The sequence below is a fragment of the Chinchilla lanigera genome, unplaced genomic scaffold (genome assembly GCF_000276665.1).
Source record: "Chinchilla lanigera isolate Chin_1 unplaced genomic scaffold, ChiLan1.0 scaffold00039, whole genome shotgun sequence".
Taxonomy (NCBI): Eukaryota; Metazoa; Chordata; class Mammalia; order Rodentia; family Chinchillidae; genus Chinchilla; species Chinchilla lanigera.
Window position 1 is genome coordinate 5082630 of NW_004955440.1, and position 27232 is coordinate 5109861.

At 38.0% G+C, this 27232-nt stretch overlaps 1 protein-coding gene across 4 annotated transcripts in view; it reads left to right on the top strand.

Annotated features, from left to right (window-relative positions):
• Positions 1 to 1568: 1568 nt before the first annotated feature.
• Hnmt (histamine N-methyltransferase) overlaps positions 1569 to 27232 on the top strand; it is a 53380-nt gene continuing 27716 nt past the window's right edge. Inside the window, exons 1-3 of one of the 4 annotated variants that reach the window (XM_005390770.2) lie at positions 1569 to 1669; positions 15572 to 15718; positions 22632 to 22684. In XM_005390770.2, coding sequence (XP_005390827.1) covers positions 15582 to 15718; positions 22632 to 22684 — 190 coding nt within the window. In that variant the 5' untranslated portion in view covers positions 1569 to 1669; positions 15572 to 15581. Of the gene's footprint in view, positions 1670 to 7679; positions 7700 to 15189; positions 15412 to 15571; positions 15719 to 22631; positions 22685 to 27232 lie in introns of those variants that run through there. The other 3 variants (XM_005390772.2, XM_005390771.2, XM_013517507.1) reach the window with 3 other exon arrangements.

Here is a 27232-nt window from a genome sequence, read left to right on the forward strand (position 1 = left end):
CAGAATTCTATAAAATATCTTGTCTGTATAATCTCTAAAAGAATTGGGCAAGTAACATTTACAAAAATCGTCATTCTTTTGAGGTATGCAGAGCATTTTTAGTTACTACAGAAGTTATTTGACTTTTATTTTTATTATTAATTATAAGCAGAGCATTCACTGAGCAAATTTTCAGTTAATTCAGTATCCATTTTTGCCAACCTGAGAACTACAACATTTTGGATTATATTCTCTGTGGACTCTTATGTTCATAATATTTCATTCCTAAATGGGCCTCACCAGGACACTGGGGAAGAGGAGCAGCCCACTGGTAAATAGCAGGTGCCCAGCAGGCCTGAAGCAGGTGTACTGCATGGATGATAAGGGAGATGGGAAAAAGGAAGCAGCAGCTCTTAGAACGACATATTGAAGAGCTGGAGGAGGTGCATTGCTTTCAAATTACTGATCATAAGAAATAGTTCCTGCAAATAGTTGCTGTACATAGTACGTGCCCTTCTGTCCAAATCAATTTGGGTGAGAAAGAAAAAAACAAGAGTTCTTCTTGATGCCTGAAGCTCACAGAAATGTCTGGGTTAGAAGGAGTGATTCTGTTAGAGAGCCTATGCAATTTGCAGCTCTTGCTTGAGGATGACATAGGGAGCCAAGAGTGAGAAGACAAGGCTATCAGCAGAAATAACACATGGTTTGGTACATGTCCAAAGTAAAGGAGAGGGAATACGCACTGCCTCGGAAAAGGTGAAATGCCCACTTTTCTGAGCTCATGGCTTTCCCAGAAATGATATTTTAACTGCAATAGGTGAACACTTTTTCCAAGAGCATAGAGTTTCACTTAATTCTGAAGTGGGTTGAGGAAAAAATGCAAAATGAATCTACTGATGTTCAAATAGGACAAATGGAAGACTGAGCTTAACATGTCAATGACTGTAAGATTTCTCATCTTAGTAAAGTACATGAGATTTGCATCCTAAGAGGACACTGGTCCTGTTTGTGGAAGATCCATTTGGCTGATGATTGTTGAATTTCCATCCCCTTTGAAATGTGAGACATCAAAAATCTACTAGCCCTTTAGACAATACCCGTGCACTAGAATCAAGATGGCTTCTCTGTCCAAAAGAATCTTACAGGCTTTGAGAGAAGATGAAAGCCACTAAACAATGGTACACGTACTTAGCATAGAGTAGACAACTGGCTAGTGTCTGGATGTCTGTTTGTGGTCTAATGACTAAGGAGAAGCACGTTAAATCATCCGGTCATCCTAGGCAGATAGTGAAACTTGTGCTTAGTTCTGTCCACCCTTCAAGGCTGTGTCCTGAGACCTTGTGGTTTCTGTCCTCAGAACCTATTGCCCTTTAATTCCAAGAGGCTTCCTTCAGGCCTTAACTCTTCCCCAACCTTCTCTCAGAACCAAGTACCCAGTTGCTGCAATTCCATCTTATCTGCAAAAGGAAACTAATCTGCATGATTGTGAAACAAGTTGTATCATACGCAAGTGAGATAACGTGCATGACTTTAGGTCAGAGTACTTGGCGCTGTTTGGTCTGTCCCTTATAAGAGTATGCCCTTGGATGACTCACCAACTCAGAGCCCAGATTTTCTCATCATTGTAGAGCAGTGATCCTAGCTCCTGTGTAGGTTTCCCTGGACCAGTACTGTGGACCTACCTGAAGTGGTAAGTCTTGAGTCTCAGCATGGTTTGTCACTTAGGATGGTTTGTTTGCATAGAAATGCAATTCCTTTGTTGGTGAGTGTGAGCAAGAGCAAGCAAAATGCAAATTATAGTGATTAGTTCATTTTATTTGTGAAAGTGTCATGAAGCCTTGGGAAATATAGGTTTTATATATATATAGTAGGAAGGTAATGTTATTTTCTTTATAAGGTTATTATAAGGATTAATCACCAGCCACAGAATCTTAACATTACCAAGTGCTTCTTAAATCTATTTTGCAACTAAAACGATTAAGAAAAAAACTTTTGTTGATAGTAAAAATAAAAGGCTTAAGGTAAAGGGAAATAATTTGGGATTTGTATTTCTAATTCAAGGTGGTGGTCACTTACTCTACTCTCATGGGAGGGATCACCTTAGCTGCCACATCTTGGTACCTTGAATATTGACTTCATCCTCTACAGCATCTACTAAAGTGGTTTATTGTAGTAGAAGTTCAATATAGATGTGTCAAACGAGAAATGAATAAAATTATAATTAGAAGTGCAAAACAGGAATGGTCTGGTTTAGTAGCCCACAGTCTGGAAATGCTAAGCTCATGGGGTACAGTACTAATTAACAAAGAGCCAAGTGCTGAGTTCAGAAACAAGAAGAGACAATTATAGCTCTGCTGCTGGTGAGGGAGGATTTTCATCCACATAGGAAGCCTGAATAAAGCTTTGGAAATTTCCATTTTGATAAAACAACCTTGGAGAATCATTGGAGATGGGAGAATCTGTTATGTATCCCCAACAGTGTAGTTGTGTCCTAAAATAAGATTTTAATGGCCTGATGCAAAATCCTGGTTGCAAGTTTTGTTTACATTTGCGGGCCACCTCCCAGCGCTCAGTAGAAAGATCGGACAGAGGTTGTGGACATTAAACTCCTGCCTGGCTTCCTTTCATAATGACTCAATTGTAATTTGATTTTAGTCTTGGGTAGGAAGCAAAGGTGTCATTAGGTTAAATGAGGATAAATGAGTACCAACTCAGGTGCTTTCTTACATGACTTAAATTCTGAACTCAGAGGAGCTTGACCTCCCCTGCAGATTTTTTGCCTCTGCTACATCTTTCATAGCACTATTTTTGGTGTCCACCTGTCACTGAAGACTTTGATCTTGGCACCCTCTTTGGAATCTCTCTGCCATTTAAGGAAACATCTGACTAAAGATGCCAGTTTTCAGTGGTCTTTGTAACCCTGTACAACTCTGAAAGTAAAGACCTTTCTTTAATAATTATTTGTGAAGTGGCAAGAGCTAGATCCCAGGAGCACTGCTTTCCTGATTAATATATAGACCTAAAAAAACAACAGGGCAAGAGATGACCTGTAGAAGGGAAGGTATTTTTTGTTTGTTTAGAAACTCCATGGAGAGCTCAGTTGAGATTACTGAGATTCATCTGTATGCATTCAGGCCCCACGGGGCAGAGAAAAGATATAGTACAGAACCCTCTGTCATGTGAGAATGCCAGAGGAGCTCAGAGGAGCTAGTGTTCTTGCATTACTGTCTATCAGGGGCTCAGGGTGTGAGTGAACTAGGACATCCAGAGTCGGACACGACTCAGTGACACTCTGATCTAGGGAAGGAGATGGGATGGCAGCAAGGACTTGGGACTGGAGTGACAGCGGTGGCCAGAGATAGCTGAGCAGAGCTGAGCAGAGCAGAGATCATATTCCATGAGGACAGGGTCCTAGGGATCAGAGATTAGAGACAAAGGAAGTGGGACTGGAGCAAGTGTTGTAGAAGAACCAGGGAAGGGAATAAATGATAAAGGCAATATGGTCTTTCTTATTGCTGTGGCTGCTGGAACAAATTGCTGCAAACTTCATGCTCAAACCAGTATAAATGTGTCATGTGGTAAGTCTGAGGTCCAAAGTGCATCTCAGGAGGCTGAGATCAAAGCGATGGCGGGGCCATGCTTCTGGAGGCACCAGGGGATAATCTGCTTCCCTGCCTTTGCCAGCTTGTAGGAACTGCCCACATTCCTGGCCCGTGGACCCCTTCCATCAAGTCTTTCTCATGATGCCACCTCTCTAGTTCTACTTCTTCTGAATCTCTTTTCCACTTTTTCTTTTCTACCTCTTTGGTCTACTTAAAGAGATATCCGTAATTGTATCTTCTAGTCTTCTGATCAAATTTGTCTTGGCTTTTGAAATTTTAGTTTTCTTTTGTCATAGTACCCTGGTCCTGTGGATAAAATATCTTTTTTAACCCATTTGAAATTGTTGATGCTACTATCATTTTGCTTTTTAATCTCTTTTCTTTTCTTTGGACTACCTCTGCAGACTTCCATATACGCTGCATTCATTCTCTAACCCTCACAGAATCTGGTGTCCTCAAGGTCTGTCACATACTTATTTAATTTTTCCCTGGAACTATCCTCCTGGGGAGAGGGACTGTGTATAGCAGCCATAAACCAAGGAATATATGGAATACAGAACTGAAAGACCCAGTGTCTGACACTAAAGAAGGTCCAAAGATAGTAGTACTAATATACATTTAAACAGATATGGTGCATGTTATGATTTGCATATTTGTGTTCCCACCAGCAAACTCATATGTTGAAACCCTGTCTCCCAAGATGATAGTATTAGGAGGTTGCATTTTTTGGGGGGAGATTAGATTATACAGGCAGAGCCCTCATGAATGGAGTTAATCCCCTTAGGGAAGAGACTCCAGAGACCTCTCTTTCTTCCTCCCCTATGTTCAGAATGGTGAGAAGGCCCCATCCAGGAGTAAACAGGCCATCACCAGATACTGAACGTTATGTGTTTTGACCTTGCACTCCCCTGGCTCCAGAACTGTGAGGTAGAAATTTCTGTTGTCTGACACCCAGTACATGATATTTTGTTCTAACAGCCTAAATAGAATAAGCACACACTGGTAAGAGTCAACAAAAATACAATGCAGTGAAAACAAAATGCTATCAGTGACACAGGGGACAGACATACTGTCTCTGCTTGGCGAGAGTTTCTGGAAGGCTTGCTAGCATAGGCAATCTTTTTGAATGAGAAGAAAAAAAATCTGTTTCAGGGCCGGGGTAGAACTGCTAATCTGTGGGAGACATCAAGATAAGCATTAAGAAATCTTTAAAGTGTTTTAGGAAATGATAGGAAGTTATAGGTGGGAGAATGTTAGCCGTGAGAAGAAAGGTTCCTTCTCAGAATCAAGATCAATAGCAGTTATATATCCACGGGAGGTTGTTGCTTCACAGAAATGTAGTTATTCACTTATCCTGAAATGTTTTGGGTTGTTCATTTTTCTCATCTTTTTCACAGTAACTCTGTCTGTCCACTCGTCACTCCCTTCTCCTTAATGACTGGGATCGCCCCATCTTTCATTACTCAGTAACTCAGAGAAACAGGCTTAGCAGCACAATGCTCAAATAGAACAACAGACAAAAAGTTTGCTGAATCAGAGGGAGACAGAGAGGAGTAATTCAAACATATATAATGAGCTTTGCAATGTTAATTCTCATCTACCACCGACAAAAGTCTTACTGGATTCCGGCACTGGCTGAGAGTTTCATATGAAATCATCAAGATATAAGGGTTTGTTTTAGCGGTTATTCATGGACTAATTATGCCATGGTCTTCAGCTCTTGTGCTCCCAAAACTGATGTGTCTAGTATACTGGGCCAGTATCAGCCTACTTAGATCTACAAAGTTAAATCAACAGATCTCTTCCTTTAGTAGAAATAGTGCCAAAAACCACTAGGTGGCAGTAGAGAGAGAGAGAAAGAGAGAGAGAGAGAGAGAGAGAGAGAGAGAGAGAGAGAGAGAGAGAGGGAAAAAGGAGAAATCTTGCGCTGTGTTCAAGTTTTAAAACAGAATATAATTATATATTTCTTATATAATCAGGAAAAACTAAGTTGGCTTGATTTTAAAAAGAGTATTATATACCCAAATTTCCTCCTTTAGAAAACTTTTACATATCCCAGAATTTCAGCCGACACCTATAGCTGTGTCTTCTCTGTTTTGTTATGTACATTTGAATGTATTTGAGAAACTTTATAACAGGAAGGGGCAAAGACTTCTTAGCAACTACAGTGTAGGATCCAAGCTCTTCAGGCCAATAGTCAGAGCTCATGACAGCTTAGGCCAGTCCACCTCTCTTAAGCATAGCATCACATGTTGTATATTGAAAGTACATAACAAAGCAGAGGAGAGTGATTCAAAACCATATAAGGAGATTTGCAAGTTTAATTCTCATCTACCACTCACGGAAGTCTTGCTAGATTCCAGTATTGGCAAATTATAGATTTTACTTATTTTTGTAAAATAATGGATATAAAATAAAGGGATAAAATATATAAATATAAAAATATTTAAAATCTCAGTCATTGATTTGTATTCAACTGATATTTTTATAAAATTAGATATATACAAATTGCTATCCATGGAAATATAAGTTAATCACCCTTGGATCATTTGTATTAGCGCTTTATCTCTCTACACACAACGTATCTACAGTAAGTAAGCCATTCAAAGCTCATAAGCCCTCGAGGTTTAAAATTATTAGAATTTCAGTGACACCTCAACATCTAAACATACAGCCATGGTATAAGACGATACATCCTCCTATGACAAGAACCTGCTTCTTATTCCATGGCATAACCTAGTTTAGTTCATTTACATCCAGGAAAAAAACACCAACTAAAGATTTCATGTTGACAGCAATAAAAATTTCATTTTGCATACATAGAATTTAAAGATTCAAAAGTACTTATATCATTTGAGCCTCATATGTCATATAACGTTGACAGAAGAATATGATTTTTATTTTATTGAAATGAGAATTTAATTTCAGTAGAAATAAGCTATTTGCCCAAGATGATATGACTGGGAAATAAGAGAAATATGATCTGCATTGGGTCTCCAGGCACACGGCTACACATATAATCTGGACAAACTTTGACCTAATCTATATTTTACACCATGAAATGGAAATGCACATAGACACACCCGTTACTAGACACAGTTCCTTGCATCTATGGTAGTTCAGCCTATGAAAGAGATATCAATAAATGCTTTGAAGGAGAATGTGTTAGTGAAAGCTTAGGGGTGCATGTCTGTAACCCCAGAACTCTGAGAGACTGAGGTGGGAAGATTACAAATTTGAGCCCAGCCGGGGCAATTTAGGAATTTAGGGAGCTGCTGTCTCAAAATAAAAAATAAGGGTTTGGATGTAATTCAGTGTAAAGGTTTATTTATACTTGGAAATATAATGAAAAATCCTGAGTCCACCACAGAGAGCAAAGCACAGCAAAACCAAAATTCTTCAGGGATTTCTCAGGAAGTATTGGGCCCTCTCTCTTAAACTATGCTTGATTAGAAATACAGCTTGATGCTTTCTGGGTTAGCCTTTTTGAATCATTCACAGAACAAGGAACAGAATAAGTAGATAATATTTGTTTCTAGTTGTCTTATAAGGAAAAAAATGTGTCAGTTTGGATTTTCAATGTGATACTGATGTTCTGGAGTTGATCTTTGACCATACAGCCATCCTCTGGACTTGGGCTGCCTCTTCCAGGGACTTCCCTGGACCATGTGAAAAGAACAAATGTGAACCAATCAACATGAAGCTAGCAGCAACTCCCCCTTGCTACTTTTTTGCTGTCCAAATCTCCACCTCAGCCCTTAACCCTGCAAACCACAGATCTGTCCCTGCTAATTTTAAAAATTGGAAATGAAACTTTCCATCTGCATGGGATGTGCAGCTTCTCTGTGACCTCAGCACTGGCTGTGTTCTGCCTTGCAGTCAGACTCTACTTCTCAATAATAAAGTTCGAAGAAATGTTACCGTCCTCAGAGCAATCCCATCATTGCTTTGGCACATGTTCTCCTGTCAGGATGCCAGAGGAGTTCTGGAGAACGGGAGGATTTATTGTGCTTGTAAAAAAATGAACCAGATCTCATAGAAAGAGCACTTTCAGCACAGAATTTCAGCCTTGCTATAAAATTAGAATTGCTTCTCCATGAGAAACAGCCTTTATTAAAGTAAGTACAAATTCTTTCAGGACAATTCCAGGTTGGATATAATTTTTAATTAAGTCTCTCAAAAGCTGGAGCTCCTTTATTCTTCCTTCTGTCTATATGTAGCAGTGAGGTGCAGAGCCCTGTGTTCAGGAGACTTTGTTTTGAATTCTAATTCCAATTTGAGGTTTTTATGTCTGTTTGGCTTACTCCTTGGGCTTTTCTGAAATTATTAGCTTCAATATCATCAATATCTACTTTTCACCCTCATTTTTATTATGTAAATCTCTCCGGATATAGCTATTAAGAAGTTTGAGCTATCTTCTCTCACTACTGGATCACAGTTAGTATTTTAAGACCAAATTAAATAAAATGAACTCCCTAAACAAATTACATTCCAGTATGCATTCATTTCTTTTCCTGATTGGAGGGAGATAAAAAGGTGATAAAAAGGGAACCTTGGAAATATGATTCTAACAGCAGTACTGTAAAAAGCTTGGGAGCTTCTCAGTGTCTATCTGACTAGTGAAAGGCCACATACTGTGAAAGTTTCAACCAACTTTAAAATCCCAACCGACACTTCATTTGGCATCCAAATTTAAAAGAGACTATCAAACAGAATACACTTTGTGGGAGGTATGTTTTTTCTTTTCCAGTATTTTTTAGGGATGGAGAATTTTGGAGACAAGATAGTGTACACTTCAGTTCAGAATTGCCAAGAAGAAAATTTTCAAGTCATGAAATTAATCCCACACACTGTCTATATCCTGTGCCCAATCTGTTGTGCCCGATCTTTTGCACACTCATGTTGCTAGACCTATCCCAATAGAAATAATTAATTTGGATCAGGAGAACAGAGGAGCTTTAAATGCACCTTTATGCATACTATACCTCTTCCTTTAACTGTATGTTTATTGACTATAAATTCATCTGGTGGCATAAAATGCATCCAGTGAAGTACTACAGCAGCTGTATTTGCAGGAGGTCAGCTTCTAGGTACTTGAAGCCACTGATGTGTTCTCTTGTAATGTCTGAGGTAGAATACACTGAGAAAGGGGCTTGTACCCCTTAGCTACATTTAAAAACAACTCTTAAAGTTCTATATAGGAAATAATAAAAATAAACCTTGATACACTTGCCTTTGGCTTTTAATTAGCCATATTGATAAACAGACTTCAATTATTTTCTGCTGTCTGTGAGCATATGGGTAATTACTATGATCCCCTTATGTTTTCCAAATGGTTAATGCATCATGATGGTGTAATTTTTGCTTAAAATTGAAAAATAGATTTGAATTTGTTTTTGAAAAGGAGAAATACCGAAGAGAGTGAGTGCCAGATGCACCAAGATAGCCTCTTACTTCCAATCTAAGCCACCGAATCTCTGCTTAAAAGGCTTTCCTCAAATAACCTTAGAATATTAGACTTGGAAGTAAAATAATAGCATGCAGCCCTCTACATACAAAGAAACTGAAACCTAGCTAAACTGGGTACCTGGTCCAAGTCCCACAGGAGAGAAAAGAGAGTAGCAAGAAGTAGAAGCAGGGCTCACACTCTCCTCTAATTTCTGACCCTGACTACCTGAATGCATGGGAGTTTTCGGGTGAAGCCTCAGTTCTATGGGCCTCAAATAGACAAGAGCTGGCCATTTGTTCCAGAATGGCGATTAAGTAGACCAGCAGGGGTGAAAGTAAGGAGAAAGCTTCAATCAGCATAGCTATGCTGGGAAGTACGAAGGAAGAGGATCAAGATGTGACTTCAAGGGTTCACAGAAGAAGTTGAGGTTTGAAATAAGATGAGACAAAGGCAAATATTGAGACTTTGCTGAGTTGGGGGAGGTAGTTCACATAGCTGGCAGATAATATGGATCAAGCCTGGCCTGGTTCACTTTTATTTCAGGACTGCATTTTTGAGGCGCCTCCAGAATAATTCTATAGCTTAAGGGAGCAAACTGGCTCCCATGAGTCAGCTGCTTCTGCTTGGAGAAGGGGCTGCCTCAGTTCTGTCAAGGGGTTGCTTCTGCTTGTGTGTGTGTTTGTGTGCGTAGGGGGCCATATCACTGAACGCCAATGTTCCTGGAATGTTTAGAGCAATGATTAAAGACATTTAGATGGTACTTCAGGGGTCTAGAATAGGATGTTGTAAAAGTTGGCAATTGAATGGCCCTTCAAATCATGAGAATACCCTGGCTATCTTTATCTTGGTGTCCTAAGTGTTAAAAGGTGATGAGTTAGCTTGGGTACATTTAAGGGTAATAAATATTGCAATACTATTTTTTTTTTATCTACATGCCCCAAAGTGACTAACATACCTGCATGCAGAACTGAGCAGAGATCTGACCTAAAGTTTTAAGGTAATAAAGGAAACAGATGTGAAATGAAGGCAGAGATGCCAGGCTTTATACTGCTTTCAGTTGCCTATTGGTTATCTGCACACACAGCCTCTAACTTCCTGTTATACGAGGAAAAAGGGGTCATCAGCCCCTGCTCAAGGCCCACTCCAAAAATTACGAAGGAGGCCCAGGTGACCTCCGGTGCTCCTTTGGGTGGGTTCATCAAAACCCAGAAGGATTCCTGCAAAGTAGTTTCCATCTACATACCCTACCAATAAAACAAATCCTCTTAATGACTTCTTTGAGAGTTAACGATCCTAGTTCCTAATAGCCATGTTTTACTTTCACTATTTTACTATGATTGACATTCAGTGAAAAGTTACTCTCTAGATATTTTGCTTTATACTTTCTTTTAACCATATAGTTCAGTACAAATTAAGATAGTAGGCACTTGGCCTGGTTATGACTGATTGCTACTAGGTCTACTTCTGGCCCTCTCCCTGTTCTGTTCTGTACTTGAAGTTGGTCCTATAAATTATACCATCTAAGCTTTCTTACCAACTGGTTTCCAGTTAGTTTTAGCAACAAAAGAAAACCAGAAGAGACAAAACAATAGGAAGAGATGAGATGTCTGGTACTTCTGCCATTTCCTTCCCTTTCAGGTAGCGTTTCCCAGATGAGCTGTGTCTGTCCCTTTTCAAGCTCCTACCCAGGTAGCTCAGGCTCTGGAGCCTGAGTAAAACCCTGTTCTGCCTTTGTGCTTGCAGGTACAAGAAAAGACATCCGGTCTTGGGTTTCTTCTTTATTTTTCTTTGTACTTTCAGCTCTTCAAAGATCTTTACGATAATGAGTTTTCAGTATTAAAAATTTCTTCTGAACTAAATTATATATATTTTACCATCGGAGCCTAATTAATATCATTGCTGTCTTTGAACTAGCCTTTTTATACAAAGCTGAAGAACAGGCAAAGTTAATCTATAGAAACAGTCAGAAAGGTGATTATCTGAGGGGTTGGTGTAGTACTGATTATTGAAAGCATGAGTAAATCCTCTAGGAGGCAGGAAATATTCCATATCTTGATCTGAGTGGTGGTATTGTGGACATATTTTGGGTTTTTTATTTGCAAAGGATGCTAGTTTTAGAAGGATTTTGGGGCTCCATAAGTATGTGTAGCTTTCTCAATCTTGGATCATGCATGTGCAAGGTATCAAGGTACAATGTTATGAAAACACTGTATCCCAGCCTAGGCATGACCTCATGGGCCCCCGCCCCTGCCAAGTCCTGCAGAAGTTTGTTTACCCCATTTTCCCTTGATTTACAAAGATTCCTCTAAGTTGAACAGTTTTCCTCCATCAGAGCCCCAATTCATCCTTAAATTTACTTAAGGAAGTCCCTAAAGTTTACATAGATTCTTAGGTGAATTTTGTTTGATGAATTGTTTTATGAAATTAATTTTTTTGAGAAATGCCAAGTATCTACTAATTTGCCAGGATCTAAACATTTATCAGACTTTATCTTTGTAAGGTCTGGACCTTTCCAGATGACTTTAAAACTTTTTGGATTATTAGATAGGAAATTAGTTCTAGACTATTATTTGGTCTCGTTTTTCTTATTTCTATCCTTTTTATCCATTATCCTTATTTCTTATTCCTATCCTTAGCTGACTATGTCAGCTTTATGCGGCTAGACTATTTCTAGCACTATCTGCTCTTCTGTAGCTTTTAACACCATTTGTCAACCCACCTATGCTCTTCCTTCTCAATTAATTATCACCAAAATATTTCTCCTTTGTCATTTGATTTGGTTGATTCCTGATTGTGTGTTTTGGGTCTTTTTAAAAGTAAATTTAAGAAAAATCACCCCAAATTTTACATTAATACAAGTAATTGAAACAATCATGCCATTAAAAATAAGCTATTGGCATTAATATCAGCTGCAAGAACTAAGGGAAGCCACATTGATAAAATTTGTTGAACAATATTTGATATAAAGCCAAGGTGCTTCTTATGTGGAAACTACCTTTAAATTATCATTTATAGTCTATGGGTAGTGTTTGGATATAGTGGCTGTACTGGCTATGAATATATACAGACCTACTTTTAGTTCCACCAGGCCACAATAATTTATCATTCTTAAAGGATGAAGACATTTAGTTAGAATTTAAAAGAACCTTAAAGATCATGTAGGCTACCTTATTTTCAAATCTTTATGAATGGAAACAAACACACCACAGATGTATAGAGCAGTTTGACCATTTATATCATCATAGGAGGCTAAGCTTACAGTGCATTCAGATTTTTCTTTCTCAATTTATTTCTACACTTAGTGAAACTTAGCCAAATATCCTGTAGAAAGGTAGATTCCTGAGGTCTGTCATACTTATCTGAAACTACCAGTATAATCGAAGCTTAAAACTCTAAGTGCTGTAATTTCAAACTTCTCCTTAAGACTACAACTGGCCCTCCCTGTTTACTGAATTTAGATGAATCAGCATATAAAACCAATTAATTTACTTCAAATATTTTCCTCCTCTATTTGTGTCCAGAAAATAGGATTCTTTGAAATATTTAATTACGATGATTTAACAATTTGGCTATTATCATAATCTATCTATTTATTGATGTAATGCTTGATTGAGAGATTTTATGGTATTTAAAAGATGGGGTAGAGAAGGATAAGTACTCACATCAGTGGAAGTAGCATTTGGAAGATTAAATGCCAGCTAGCCGAAGAGTGCCAAGTATAACAAAATGGGTCCGGAATATTTTGCTATTTTTTTCTTTCTATCTCTTTTACATTTTTGGTACAGCACACAGAGCAAGGTTAAAAAAGGGAAAACTTTTGTTTCTTACCTAGAGTTGTGATCCTACTAATAGATCATATGAAGAATGCAGAGTAACTCTACTTTTCTTTGTTCTAATCTTTTCTAACATGAAAAACAGTCTATGGTGAAAATGTACAAAATGAGAAATATTACGTTATTATAAAAAGAATGATCTTCATAATCAAACATAGATTTAGATCCAGGCTCTTCTCTTAGGAGTTATGCAATCTTGCACAACTTACCTGGTGTCTCACCTGATGATATCAATAGTTCTACCGCCAGAGGTTTAGAAGTATTACATAAAATGATGTATATAAGGCATCTTGATATACTAATAGTTTCGTAAATAATAGACAACAGGGAATGAAAGCCCAAAATAGGCCAAAAAATAGAAAACTTAAAGTAGATAACCTTTTAAGTTCTACTAGAATTACTCTACATCCCAGTGTGCTGAAAAAAAAACTTAAAAAAGCAATAATGATGTCAATGCCATTGACCTTCGAGAGGTCAGGTTAAGAGATAGATGTCCTAGCATATGCTCTAATTTTCAGAAAGGAGGAGAAGGAGGATTCCTAAGATTTGGTGATTCCAACTAGCCAGCTAGATGGTTTAATTCTCAGGAAAATTCTAGATAGTTTTTGGATTATTAAAAAAAAATGTTCTGCATGAAATTGTTTAAAAAATTGTAATTGCTGAAACCAGCATTTAATCAAATGCAAGTAACACCAAATGCAACAGTTTTCTTCTTTTTATAATTTGTCTTTTGTTTTGTTTTTTTTTGTTTGTTTGTTTTGTTTTGTTTTGTTTGGTTGTTGAGATAGAGTCTCACTATGTAGTTCAGGCTGGCCTTGAACTCACTATGTACATGTAGCTCAGGCTGGCCTCAAATTCCTGGTGCTTCTCCTGCTTCAGCTTTCCAAGTGGCAGGATTACAGGTATGCACCATCATGCCTGGCCCTGTGTGTGTGTGTGTGTGTGTGTGTGCATGTGAGAGAGAGAGAGAGAAAGAAAGAGAGGGAGAGAGAGAGAGGGAGAGAGAGAGAGAGGCTATGAAACTATTCAGAGAAACTATGTAGACCTTTAGTATATATAACTACATTTCAAGATAACATGTGACAAAAGAACATGAACTTTTAATATTAACCATGTTATAAATATACAGAAGCATCAACTGAAAACAGTGCTTCTAAATTAACTGATCCTGGAAATACTTTCTGCAAAATATCTAATAAAGTCTTTAAAAGCCTGGGTTGGTTACAACATTGGGAAACAATAGCTAAGCTCAGACAATGATAGTATCCTACACTTGATAGGCAGCCTTTGGTCCATTGTGTTCCTTAAAAAAAAAAAAAAACAATTAAGCAAACCAGACAAACTACAATCATTTTCCTAATAAGGGGAGCAGAGCACTATGAAAGGACTAATTTGGAACTGTAGACACCTCAGGGAGTAAATTTGTCCTCAAAGTTAATTTCAGAATTGTTGGTGAGTGCTGCGTGGGGAAGGATGGATCCATGCAGCTTAGGTAACCTGAAGTAGAAGTCCTATTTAAAGTCACAGTGTTTCAGATTTTGGCTGGACATAAAGATTTCAGTGAGTGGGTTTGACAGCCTGGAATTATATATCATTCCTGCTGCTTCTCAGCTGGATATATTTGAACAAAGGATGCAACTTCTCAGAAACTCAGTTTTCCCCTCTGTAGGGTAAGGAAGCTCATAGAGGCACTGCAAAAGGCAAATCCTGTATTTGAGAAGAATCACACAATTCCTGGCACATAGCAAGTACTTGATAGCTAGAATTACTACAGCCATTAGTGACACTAAGAGCTACTTACTAATGAAAAGACAAAGAACATCTGACAGTAGAGGATATCTCAATAACGGAATAGCTCAAGCACACATTTAATCATATAAAAACTGAAAGCCTATTGTGGGCAACCTGACAGGGTAAATGTGATTCAGTTCCTGTCTTTATGCCCTAAAACTCAGAGAGGAGCCTGGGAGCTCAGGAAAACGTATTAAACAACTATAACCCATAACTATGAGCCTCTAGCTCATAGTTCTCAGGCTACTCTCTGACATAAGAGACTTCCTGAGTTCCAACCAGTCTACCAGCATTTAAAGAAATAGAACAGGTGAGTTTAAGGTTCAAACGTGGAGAGATGTGACTTCATAAAACTCTTCTGTGCAAAGCACAGAAGCAGGTGCCAGTCTTTTCTCAAAGGCTGCAGCAGCTATACATTTCTCAAAATGGTTCTGGGATACATGGGTTTCCGCTGCCCTGTTTACCCCAGTGTTTTGTCACTTTAAAAAGCCACTTTCCCACTTGGAACTTAACTTGCGGCAGCTGCTGACAAAACCGGAAGTGACTTGAATGCAATCTGTTTTTATATCTTTCTGAACTTCAGGAACTTCAGGAACTTTCTGAACAAGTTTTACCTTTGGATTCACCACTTTGGTTTAATATTTATTTTAAAAGATAAAACTTGCAAGGGTTAAAATATCAGTGCAAAATCCTGGACAAACACTGACTTAATAAGCTCTCCTCACCAGCTTTGAATACATATTAAATTCAAAGCAAGGTCTCTTTCTCCTCCTTTTTTTACTTCTTCTTTTCCTTCTCCTCCTCCTTCTTCATTCTTCTTCTTTAAATAGAAGCTGGTGGGGGGTGGGGAGAGAAATAGGGAACTGGGAAGGGAAGGAGAGGAAGTTAAACGTTGTTTCCCTCCCTGTCTTCCTTAGAGAACACAAAATGGCATCTTCCATGAGGAGCTTGTTGTCTGATCACCGCAGATACTTCGAAGCTTTTCGGAGTTTTCTCAGCAATTCCACGGAACACCAGTGCATGCAGGAGTTCATGGACAAGCAGCTGCCAGGCATAATAGCAAGGTAACAAAAGGGGACGTTTTCTGTCAAACGGACAAGCCCAGTGCTGTGTGCCGTGATAGATGGACCCAGCCCAGCCCTGCAAGCTGGGCTCAGGGATAAGGGCGAGTCACTCCTATCCCCCCACCCCCACCCGTCACCCCTTTCAGCCTGCTTCCTGCGGTGCCGGCTTAGATGTTTGCTTTAAACACTCAGAGGCTCTGATTTGTGCTGTTCTTTCCACTTGCACGGAGGTGAATGTTAACCATTTGAAGGCACAAAGCCTTATTCGTTTGGGAAAAGATAAGATACCAATTTTTGAACTCTGATCTTTCATCCCTCGTCCAACTTTTACATTTCAAAAAAGCCCCAAGTAGAATGTGATAGTCTTCTCATTAGAAATATAAATAATTGCCAATACTATTTGTCCCTGAGGATCCAGCGGGCGCCTGTCTCAGTTCTCATAATATCTATTTAAATTCGTCTGTCTTTACCCATTATTACCATTATCATTCCAAAAAAGAAGGCTTTTACTTTTAACTTAGTATTAGCAATGCGGTCCTCAAAAAAAGAGCATTTTCCCATTATCAGTGAAAGTCCCTACTTTTTATCCTTCTCACAGACTCCTTTTATTGGTGATTAATGTGTTCAATTTGTGCCAGAGCTGATAAGCATTAGGAGAGTAACAGATTCCACATGCTAAAGATAATCACATCACCTATCTGGGGATGAATTGCTGTAACTCCCTCTGCTCCAGGAAATAATGATGGAAAACCGGGAAGAAATGACTGACTGCAGATCCAATTTGCAAACAGCAAAGGAACCTGATATTTTATCTTTGGCTGAATTTTTCTCTCCTAGGCCTGAAATTATTTCACCACCCCAGTGCCTCTGCCTGACCGGAGCAGACATTGTTAAGTGTATATAGAATTCAATTTCACCTCCTATTTTCTGTTTTATGTGGTTCACCTTTTAGATATTGGTTTCAGAGTATTACATATTAAAAGTGAACATGTAATAAGAAAGTGATACAAAAATCAAAGCAGATATCAAATACAGATTACTTCTGATCTAGGAACTAATTTAGCTTACTTCTTTTGGGGGGGGGGGGTCATTTGAAAATGAAAGATGGTAAGTTAATTTCTACATTCTTTTCCTAAGTATGCATTCATTTCTGTAGCTTATCCAGATCCTGGGTTTTCTTTAGCGGCAGAACTCATTCTGCAAGGTACAGTGGATGGAGACAGTGTAACCAGTGATAAATGATGGCCCTTGCCCTGTGGGCCAAGTGTTCCCAGTCTAGCTGAAATGAATGCTGAATGTAAATTTTGGGGAAAACTGAGGAATTTTCAATCATAATTAATTTTTCATTAAAATGATAATGCATAATTAGGAGTATCTTAATCAAAATGTCATTTACTAAGAAAGTAATTTTTTCCTAAAAGAAGTATTTGAAATTAGACTCAGTTGAAGGGTCTTTTACTCTTTTGCCTGGCTTTCTGTAGAAGTTATGAGGTACCGGGGAAAGGGTTCCATCTGCCTTGGCACAAAAGCAGGGTTTGTGGAGTGGGGGCTTGCTAAGTAACTACACATGGACTTGGCTATTAATTGGGTGTGGACGTGGCCTACTTACTTTAACATTTTCATTAAAGCAAGGCATACTCAGGCCTTTAAGAAGTTAAATGGTTCCAGAAAGACTGTAAGAACAGCAACAAGGAATATCGGTCCCTTGTCCCGCATGCCAACTGATTCTTACTCTGCAGAAGCAGCCCTTCCCACCCTTCAAAGGCCTTTGCTTCACATGCAGTTTTCTTTCATCGTTCTAAACGCTATGCTTGTCTTCTATTTCTTAATCTTACTATATTAAAATAGCTAAATAAACATACACATTTTCCCCAAGTGTTTATGTCAATGTATTTATGTCAAAAATCTTTCGAGGAATAATAGGGCTTTTATGTCATTTTGCCTATGAATATATTATTCTCATTTGAGCAAGTTATACTATTTACACTTCCTTTCATGTATAGTTTTGTGTTTTTCTTAGATCTGACTATGATTTTCTTGATTTTAGTTTCTTTTCTTAGATTTCTATGTGTCTATCAGTACATTTATGCCCAAGCAGATGTATTACTGACCTCTCGGTATATCTAAACACATCAAGTAATCTGTTTTTCCCTGTGAAAACATCTTTTTAGGGGGCTTCTGTTTCTTATTCCAGTCTGAGAAGACTTTCTTTGGGCCAGTTATGTAGCTACTGATGAGGGAATTTATTTTACTTCCTAGAAATTCTCTTTTCTCCAGTATTTGATTCCCTAATGGCAGAGCACATAATTGTGTTAACAAATAGCAAACTTTTGGGGACTTGGTATGTTTAAAATGCCTGTTTCTGTTCATCTTTGTTAGATAGGTTGACTGGGTATAATGCTTGGTACTGAAAATGATTTTATATCATAAATGTAAAGGTATTTTTCTGTTATCTGTTAACTACTAGAGTTAAGACATCCAATGTCATTCGGTTTCCTCAGTTTTGATGTATAGTCTTTTTGAAGTTTTTGCTTGGTTTGTTTACCCTACCTTAAAACTTTTAGTATCTTTTCCTCATATTCTGAAATTATAAGATACTGAATTATGGGGTGGATTTTTTTTCATCCATCTTTGTGAGTATTCTATGAGTCATTTCAATATAAATTCAGAGCCTTCAGGTCTGGGGAACTTCAGTAGAGTTGAATCATTCCTCTTTTCTATTTTGTGTATTTGGAATATTTATTATCAAACATCAAACCTCCTACATCGCTTCCCTAGTTTTTCTATAATCTGGTTTTCTACAACTTTATGTTTTAGTTCATCTATCATTGTTTTTAACTTCCAAGAATGTTCCTTTATATAGTGCCCTTTTTATTATCCTTTTCATCATGTGTATGTAATACCTTCTCTTAACTATTACAAATTTTTCCTATACTCTCTGTATGTACTCTTTGAGCTCCCCTTTTTTTTAGTAATTTAGTCTCATGTTTGAAGAGAACTCCAGCCATCTGATGAGCCATGATTGCCTCCCTAATACAAAATGACAGGTCACTAAAAGTAGTTAGGATCTTATTTTTATATGTAAGGGGAGGGTTTGTTGAGTGAGTGGCTCCTTCTATTATGGAAGGTTGCCTCACTTGATCCCTATCAATACATCTCTGTTCCCCCAGAAAAGAATTTTCACATCCCCTATCTGGAGTTAGAAGATGTAGTAGGGTTGGAGGGTAGTTTTAGCTAAAACAGTAAATTGTATTATTGTTACACATACAGCATTTATACTATTGCCTGAAAAAAAATAAACATTTGTCTTAGTTACTTTTCTCCTTCCTGAGATAAAGTACACAACACCCAAAGTCACAGGAGGAAAGGTTTATTAGGCTCACAGTTTGTAGAGGTTTCTTTCCATAATCAGCTGGCTCTGAGGTAGGGTGGCACATGGCAGAGAGGTAACAGTTCATAGCAGTGGAAGACAGCAAAAGCAACAGGAAGGAGAGAGCAAACAAGCCTCTTTCTGTGCCTTGTATTGTATCTAGTCTACCAGGATTAGGCCAATGCCAATCAAAGCAGTGGACTGATCCCAAAATCACCCACCCTTAAATGTCAATACCCTTGATCCCAGCATCTCACTACAAGTCAATCACACACTCTGGATTCAGCAATCTCCAGAGGGAAAAAAAGCCTATTACACAACATGAGGCTTGGGGGGTGGCATCTAGATACAAACTATAATATTCCTGCCCTAGACCCCCAAAGACTCATGTGCATCCTTTTATGCAAAAGGCATTTAGTCCATCTCCAAGAGTTCCCAATGTCCTAACAGTGTCAGCATTGCTGAAAAGTTCAAGTCAAACGTTTCCTCTGAGATTTAAGGCAAATTCTTAGCTGTGGGCCTTTGTACAAATGAAAAGAAAGTTAAACACATCCATCATTCAATGGCACAAGAGAGACATTTCCATTCCAAAATTTACAAATGGGGGATACAAAGGAATGGGACCAAAGCAAGTCCAAAATCCAACAGGGAAAACATTAAATCCTTTAGTTCCACGTCCAGCATGCAGAGCAATCTTTGGCAAGATGTGAACCTCCAAAGGGCTTGAGTGTTTCCACCCGCACAGCACTTCTGCTGGTTATAGCTCTCATGGTTTCTCTTTGGGGCCTGATCTGTTCCCTCCTTTTAGGTTTCCTCAGATACTCATGTTCCTGGCTTCTCCAAACTTCTGGCAACTCCACTGTACCTTTGGTTTCACAATCATAACTTCACATACTGCCCTCAGGGGCACACTGCCTGGCCTCTCAGGCCTTCTTTTGAAATCTGAGTGCAAGCTTCCCTGACCACACAGCTCTTCCATTCTGCATGCACTTAAAACTAGCACCATGTGGATGATACCAAGGTCTGCTGCCAGCTGGAACATTAGCCAGGCTTCCTTCCCTCTTTGCTGCAGGGGTCAAGTGCCTGAATCGCTGAACTCTCTGAATCCAATTCTGAGGCACAAATTCTCTGTGCTGCTGCCATTCTGGAACATGGCCTTCTGGGGCTTTCTTCTCAAAGCAAAGTCATTCACTTTTGCAGTTTTAAGGCTGCAAAGGGTAGAATCCTGCTGTTTCTTGTGATGCCCTCAGGCTGTTTTTTCTATTTTCCTATTCCTTCTCAGCAACCAAGATATTCTTTATTCTATTCCTTTTAGGCTACAGCTCTACTGGATCTTCCTTCCTGGCCAAACTCACAACATTTTAAATCATTTTGCTGTTCCCTTTGCTCCTGATTCTCAACATAAGTCTGGCTAAAAGTCCCCAGCAGTAGCCATGCTACTGCTTCAACATTTGACTGCCTTGAAATTTCTTCTGCCAGATTAATTAGTCCATCATGCTTAATCTTAGTCCTAGGCAAAGTCTCTGGACATGAGCAAAATGCAGACAAACTTTTTGCTAAGCTATAGCATACATCATCTGTAATACACCAGCTAATTCAGTCCTTCTTCCCAGCAGAAGCCTGAGCCTAATCTTTACCAGCAAGATTTCAATCAGCCTTCTGGTCATCTGAACTCTGACCAGAATCTCCCATACAGAACTACCTAAGGCATTCAAGCTCTACTTTTTCAGCCAGTATCTCTGAACCTTTCCAAATTCTTCCCACAAACCATTCCCAAAGGCTCCTGAGCCACATGATTGGGTACAGTCACTGCAACCACCCCACTTCTCTGGTACCAAATTTTGCCTTAGTTACTTTTCTCGTTGCTGAGACAAAATACCCAAGACTCAAAGTTAATGGAGGAAAGGTTTATTTAGCTCACATTTTATAGATTTCAGTTCATAATCTGCTGGTTCCAAAGCAAGGTAGTAGGCAGACAGGCATGCAGAAGAGAAACAGTTCATGGTGGGCAGAAAGTAGCAAAACAAACAGAGGACCTTAACAGCATCTTTCTTCCCCTTTTATCTTATCCAGGTTACCTAGGATAGGTAGCATTCACACTCTCAATCCTAGTGCCCTTGATCCTAGCATTGCACCATGAATCAATTCCGGCATCACACGCTTTAGATCTAGCTACCTCTGGGAAAGCCCCATCTATGACTGCAGGAGGCTTTCAGGGTACAACTAGATACAAGCCATAACACAATTATTAACAATTCTATGCTGTTCCACAAGGAGATCTTATAACTTGCTCAAGGTAACATTTCAGGGTGCTGAGGTTCAGCCTGGATTCTCTGCTTTATCACTTCCCTATGCTACTCAGAGACAAACACATTTTAAGAGTGAATACAAAGTTTAGATAGATAGAAATGGGTATACTAAGCCTCATGATTATGAGTTGTGTTTCCCTTCTTCTAGTCACCTCTTTTTTTCTCATTCTTACATCCTGTTTCAGCAGACTGTAGGTCTCTCCCTCTTTATTGAGGTCATATTTAATCTTAATGCTATCTGACAGGTGTCCTGCTTTAAACTTGCTATTGTCAAAGACATTCACATTGCCAAGTTCATGAGGGACTTTTCTTTTAATTAATTTAGTTATGATTCACTCTGCTGCCTTTGACACGACTGATGGCTCTCTTTCATCCTCCTGGTAGCTATCTGAAATTTATCCTATACCTTCTATGACTCTTATGTTTATTCCTCATAATCTAGTGACTGGTAAGAGCTGCCACTGCATTATCACCACACTGCTTTTCTAAGTAGGCAGTGTCACTGGGTGGTAGGGTATGCTTACCTAGTTTTGACCATTGCTTTTTAATGCTAATTCTCCAGAGTACATAATTGACCCTACCCCTCTCTTCACAAGCATATGTGTGCTCCTATGCTTTCCTGACCCTTTCATATCCATCTACAAGCAGTCACACTGACTTCCTTTCCAGTTCATCTATTCCTCTCTATCTCCAGTGTTAGAACTATAATTGAGAGCTCTATGATCTCCCATTTTAACTTGAGAGAAAGGTAGTTATCTTACTCATTTTTAAGACACAATTCTAGAACAGGTACATAATAAATGAGTAATAAACATTTCTTTGTTGAAAGAAATGTAGAAAGAAGGAAAGTGAGAAGACCTTAAACTTGTGCCACTTAGAGTACAGATATCCGTGAACCTCCCTTTCCTTTCCTCCATGTATGATGAATGGTTTAGGGTATCATGAGACCCACAGGAGTACATTTTCTGTCCCTATTCTTTAATAAATTTCTGAATAAATGTTATTTCCTACTGTTTCTAAGTCTTCCCATTCAAGGTCATTGATGAAAGGACTCTATATTTTTAAAGGTACTCCAAAGATAGCAGTGTAACCACTGAATTGGTTGGGACTTTTCATGTTGACCAAGTTTCCATTTGTTGTGCATTTTTTCTGCTCTTTTCAAATAGACTTAATAATAAGATTTTTTAAAAGCATATAATACCTTTTTCTTAAACAATGTACTTTTACTTTTCAGGATTGGAGATGCAAAATCAGAAATTAAGATTCTGAGCATAGGCGGAGGTGCAGGTATGGATTTTTTTTAAAAAAAACTTGTATTCCACTGCAAACATCATGCTATTTGAAAGCCATTGCTCATTCTTTACAAAAGCTTTTTTCCTTTGTGATTTGCAAAAAATTGGCTTATTAAAGCTACCAGTACCAGTTGTAAATGGCAGCCCACACCTGTAATTCTAGTACTTTGTAGGCTGAGGTGAGCCCAGGCATTCAAGACCATACTGGGCAACACAGTAAGATCCAAACTCAAAAAAAAAAAGAAGAGAAGGAAGGAAGGAAGGGAGAAGGAAAGAAGGAGAGAAGGCAGGCAGCCTATTACTATCATTTCAACTAAGATCAAGACACTCATACAGACCTGTAGGGTTTAGGACATTATCCTTCACTGTTATCCATAGTGTAGAGAAAAACAGACAGGATAAATTTGAGGTTTGCTTTATCCAAAATGACATTCATAGGAAGGTAAAAAATTTCATGAGAATTTCCTGAAATTTGTGCCATTTACAGAATAGCCTGTATACTATTGTATGCAGAATAGCCTGTATACTATTGTATGCAGAATAGACTGTATACCAGAATAGACTGGTTACTGGTTTGCAAACTGTTACTGATCCATGAGGGGATTGTAGACATCCACCAGAATGTAAGTTGATGCTCCCTTCATTGACAGGCTCTCACTATGGGGAGAAAATGTTTAATGACGTAGTTATTTTACACTATTTTGGACCCCGTTGTTGAATTCCACTGGTCTAAAGTATTCTGTTTCTCTGAGTTCCAAAACTGCCTTGTAAGCCCTCAAAACATCCCCTAATCCCTTTTTATAAGCATTTCATGTTTTTCATCCTCATACAATTACTGCTTTTATCCTAAGGAAAAGTGTAAACCTTGGAAGGGCAGGGTGAAGGTGTTATTGTTTCCATCTGCCCCTAGTGATCTGTGTGACCTTAGCTGAAACATAAGCTAAAGTTGAGAATAATACATTCTACCTCATCAGATTGTAGAAATAATAGTTTCTGTAACATTTATAAAGCCCTTAACACATTGTTAGTGCTCCTATTTGTTAAAGGCTGTTCCCTTCTGCAAAAAAAAAAACGTGAAGTTTTATTTCAAGACTGCCTCATGTCAATCCTGAATAGTAATTTTGTTGCTAGTCACCTGGAAGTCTGAGTTAACATGTTAACATATAATCCGTATATATCTTTATTTATATATCATTTCCTTTTGTCTGAGAGCTGGCCTAGTAATGGGTACCACTTGATAACCGTGGCCACTGTATTGCCACTCCTTATTTGCTGCCACGTGACAATCCTATAAGTCTAAGTGTCCTAATGGCTCATGAGTGAGTTCTAATGGCTCATAAAGCTTTTGCTCTCTACTGAAATGGTATATCTAGTTTTTTAAGACTATGTAAAATACACTGACACTGGATAATGTAATAAGAACTAATCCTTAAAATCAGTTTACTTTATCAGCATACACCAGAAGACTAGAAACTAACAAATAATAAAGGCAAATAACAAAAGATATGGTCACAAATAATATTAGAGAAAATAAGTTAAGCACTCTTTTATTGCTTACTGATATTAAAAGCTCGAAGGATTTTAATAGTGATACACTGCCTAAAGAGTGTCCTATAAGATATCATGCCTATATCTTGTACTCTAAATAGCTACTACAAAGACAATATGCAGTGTACTAACTATTGTAACTCTCCTATTAACCTGTTTTGAAACTGTTTTATTGTTATTTTTTCTTTTCTTTTTTTAAAAAACAAGAGTATCCTATCAATTCATGTAACTAAGACAGTCATTTCCAGCATGTTTCCCATATAAGTTTAAGCAAGCAAAGGCAATGAGACTGTGATTTGATAGTATCACTTGTGCTTAGACAAGAAGAGATGCCTTACAAGGAAAGGTAATTAAAAACAATCCCTATCATGGCCCAGTTAATTGACCTTTTAATATAAAGTTAATTGAATTTCTAATGCAAATTTATCCAGTTGCTTATGAGCTATCTTGAGAAAAGAACATTTGGCCCACACAGTGATTCCTTACGTCAAGGTGCACCTCAGAACTTATATAGAGAACTTATCAAGATAATACGACCAACACTTGGACTTTTTCTGATGGAGTCTGAACAACATATTAATAGCAAGCTGTACCTTGGGGAGATTATAGTTTCCCTCTGAGCTCATTCTTCATAAGAAATTGATCGGAAACAGTAGAACCCAAGAGAAACTCCAATTATGGATACTTAGCTTGCACTGCCCAGATAAACTACATGCCCAAATAAACCCAAATAAACTACCTGCAATCAAAAGTAATACAGTTTAAATCCCTAGCTCTTGGTGTCTTTGCAATAAAGAAGCAGTATTTTGAGGGGAAAGGACACCACTTTTATTTTTTTTGTCTGAGAGCTGGCCTAGTAATGGGTACCACTTGGTAATAGCGGACACTGTTTTGCCACTAGTTTGATCAAGTTGAAGATGGTTATCTCATATCCTGTCATCGTCTAACTGCTAGCACCATACACTGAGGTGCTGCCTATCCTTGCCTTAGAGAAATGCTATCTCTACATGTTCTACAATGTATGGTGAAGAGTTTTATATCATCCTGTGGCTTGGTTGCCCCTCTAAATCAGTCACTAAACTCTAATCCCTGGCAGATGAGACTCTTATCCTTATCTTATGCTTTGTACTCAGGTCCCACAGTACAAATCATAGACTCCCGCTTCAGTCTTGGCTCTCTAGCTTATCTCTGGGTACACTGTTTGTACATATTTTCTTCTTGGTTCCCTAAACAACTGCAGATGTCTGCATGTCCTGGTGCAATTATTCTCTCTGTAGTCAGTGGTGCTACCACTTCTCCCAGCACAATTGAAAAGTCTACCCCAAACAAACAAACTAGAAGCCTTCCTAAATGAAATTTCTGCTTTTATAGCACTTCGGAATCATGTTCTTTGGGGGCTTATTTCATGTTCTTTTCAGAGACTTGAGCAAAGAGGATACATATGCAGCCTATCTATTAGCTTCTCCTTTTAGAGCCTGATGCTTGTGTGGACAGAATTTCCATAGTTTATGAAAAAACCATAAGTTTCTTTAATGTAAGGTATTTGACATTTCAGTTCAGAAGCTATGCAGTTATTAGGTATTAATGCAGTTCAAAAGAAAAAAAATTGATAGTAAACTCTTTGGTGTAATCCTCTACATATAAAAATACAACTGATATATAACACTGTTATTCATAGATTATATATTCTGGTGTTAGGAAAATGCATAAAATAAATAATATGAACTGAAGGGGGAAAAGGAAGGAGGGAGGGAGAGAGAGAGTGAGAGAGAGAGAGACAGAGACAGACAAAGACAGAGAGAGACTGAGAGAATATGCAATTGAATTGGCAGGAAAGCAAATAATGGATAGAAATATAGATCACATAGCTTTTACAAAGCCCAAACTGGGAAGCTGCATATATATAGGAGTTTTTGTGCCTTCCTGAAACACAATAAGCTCCAGAATTGCTTTTTGGGGTCTCTACTTATTTAAATTACATTAATTTCAATATTTGTTTTTAGATTTGGGGAATAATTGCATTATATTCTCAATCTCGTAGAATTTGCTTTTTGGGTGCATCTTCAACATTGTTGCTTTCTAAAGTTAAACCTCCTAAAGTTAAACTTAATAATGAAACAAAGTTTCATTATTATTCAACTTTTAGTAAATGCTGTTTTTATGCTAGCTGTTACATGTGGGGGAAGAAGAAACCCATATTCTTTTTGGTAAGGGAGAATGCTATTGATTTGCAGTGCATATATTTATGCCTGGAAAAATATTCAAGAAGGCAGTAATGCACAATGAGTTCTTGCTATGGGCTCTGCTGAAATAAGAATCATTTTATTTTTCTCACTGTTCAGTTCTTTTAATCAAAGGTTAGAAAATTTTAAAGGATAAGACAGGACTAAAATTCAAATAGTTCCATTTTCTCTAGCTTTCTATTTCTTTTTCCATTAACCTATTATATACCAACTTAATTCCCATACCATATATATTGTCATTATACATATGTTTGTTAATATTTTCTAATCCATTTGACAACTCACATATGAAATATCATTAGATGGTATGAACCTTCCCATGATATCTTTTTGGTAATAATTTTACTGATATCTGTTGAAAGTAGTTAAGTCAAGTTGTTTTCTTGTTGTTCAACATGTACTCATCAGCATTCCTACAGAGTTTAAAAAATAGAAAAGAATTTAGAGACCATCAGCACCTTCACTTTACAAACAAGAAACCTGAATGCCATTACATCAGAAGAAAGCCCAAGTCTCTTTATCCAACCCAAGACTGTAGTAAACAGATACAAAAATTAGTATTTAGATTAGCAAAGCAAAGATTAGGTACTTAGTGATGGCCAACTACTTGAAAATCTATCAGATTCTTAATCTTGTTTCCTTTTATAAATTACTTGTTAAAGTGACAGCCATAGAAAGAATATAGTTAGAGTCAAAACTAGAAAAGCTGGAAAGTCAGGTTTAGAGACCAGGAAGAAGTAAGAAACAAAGAC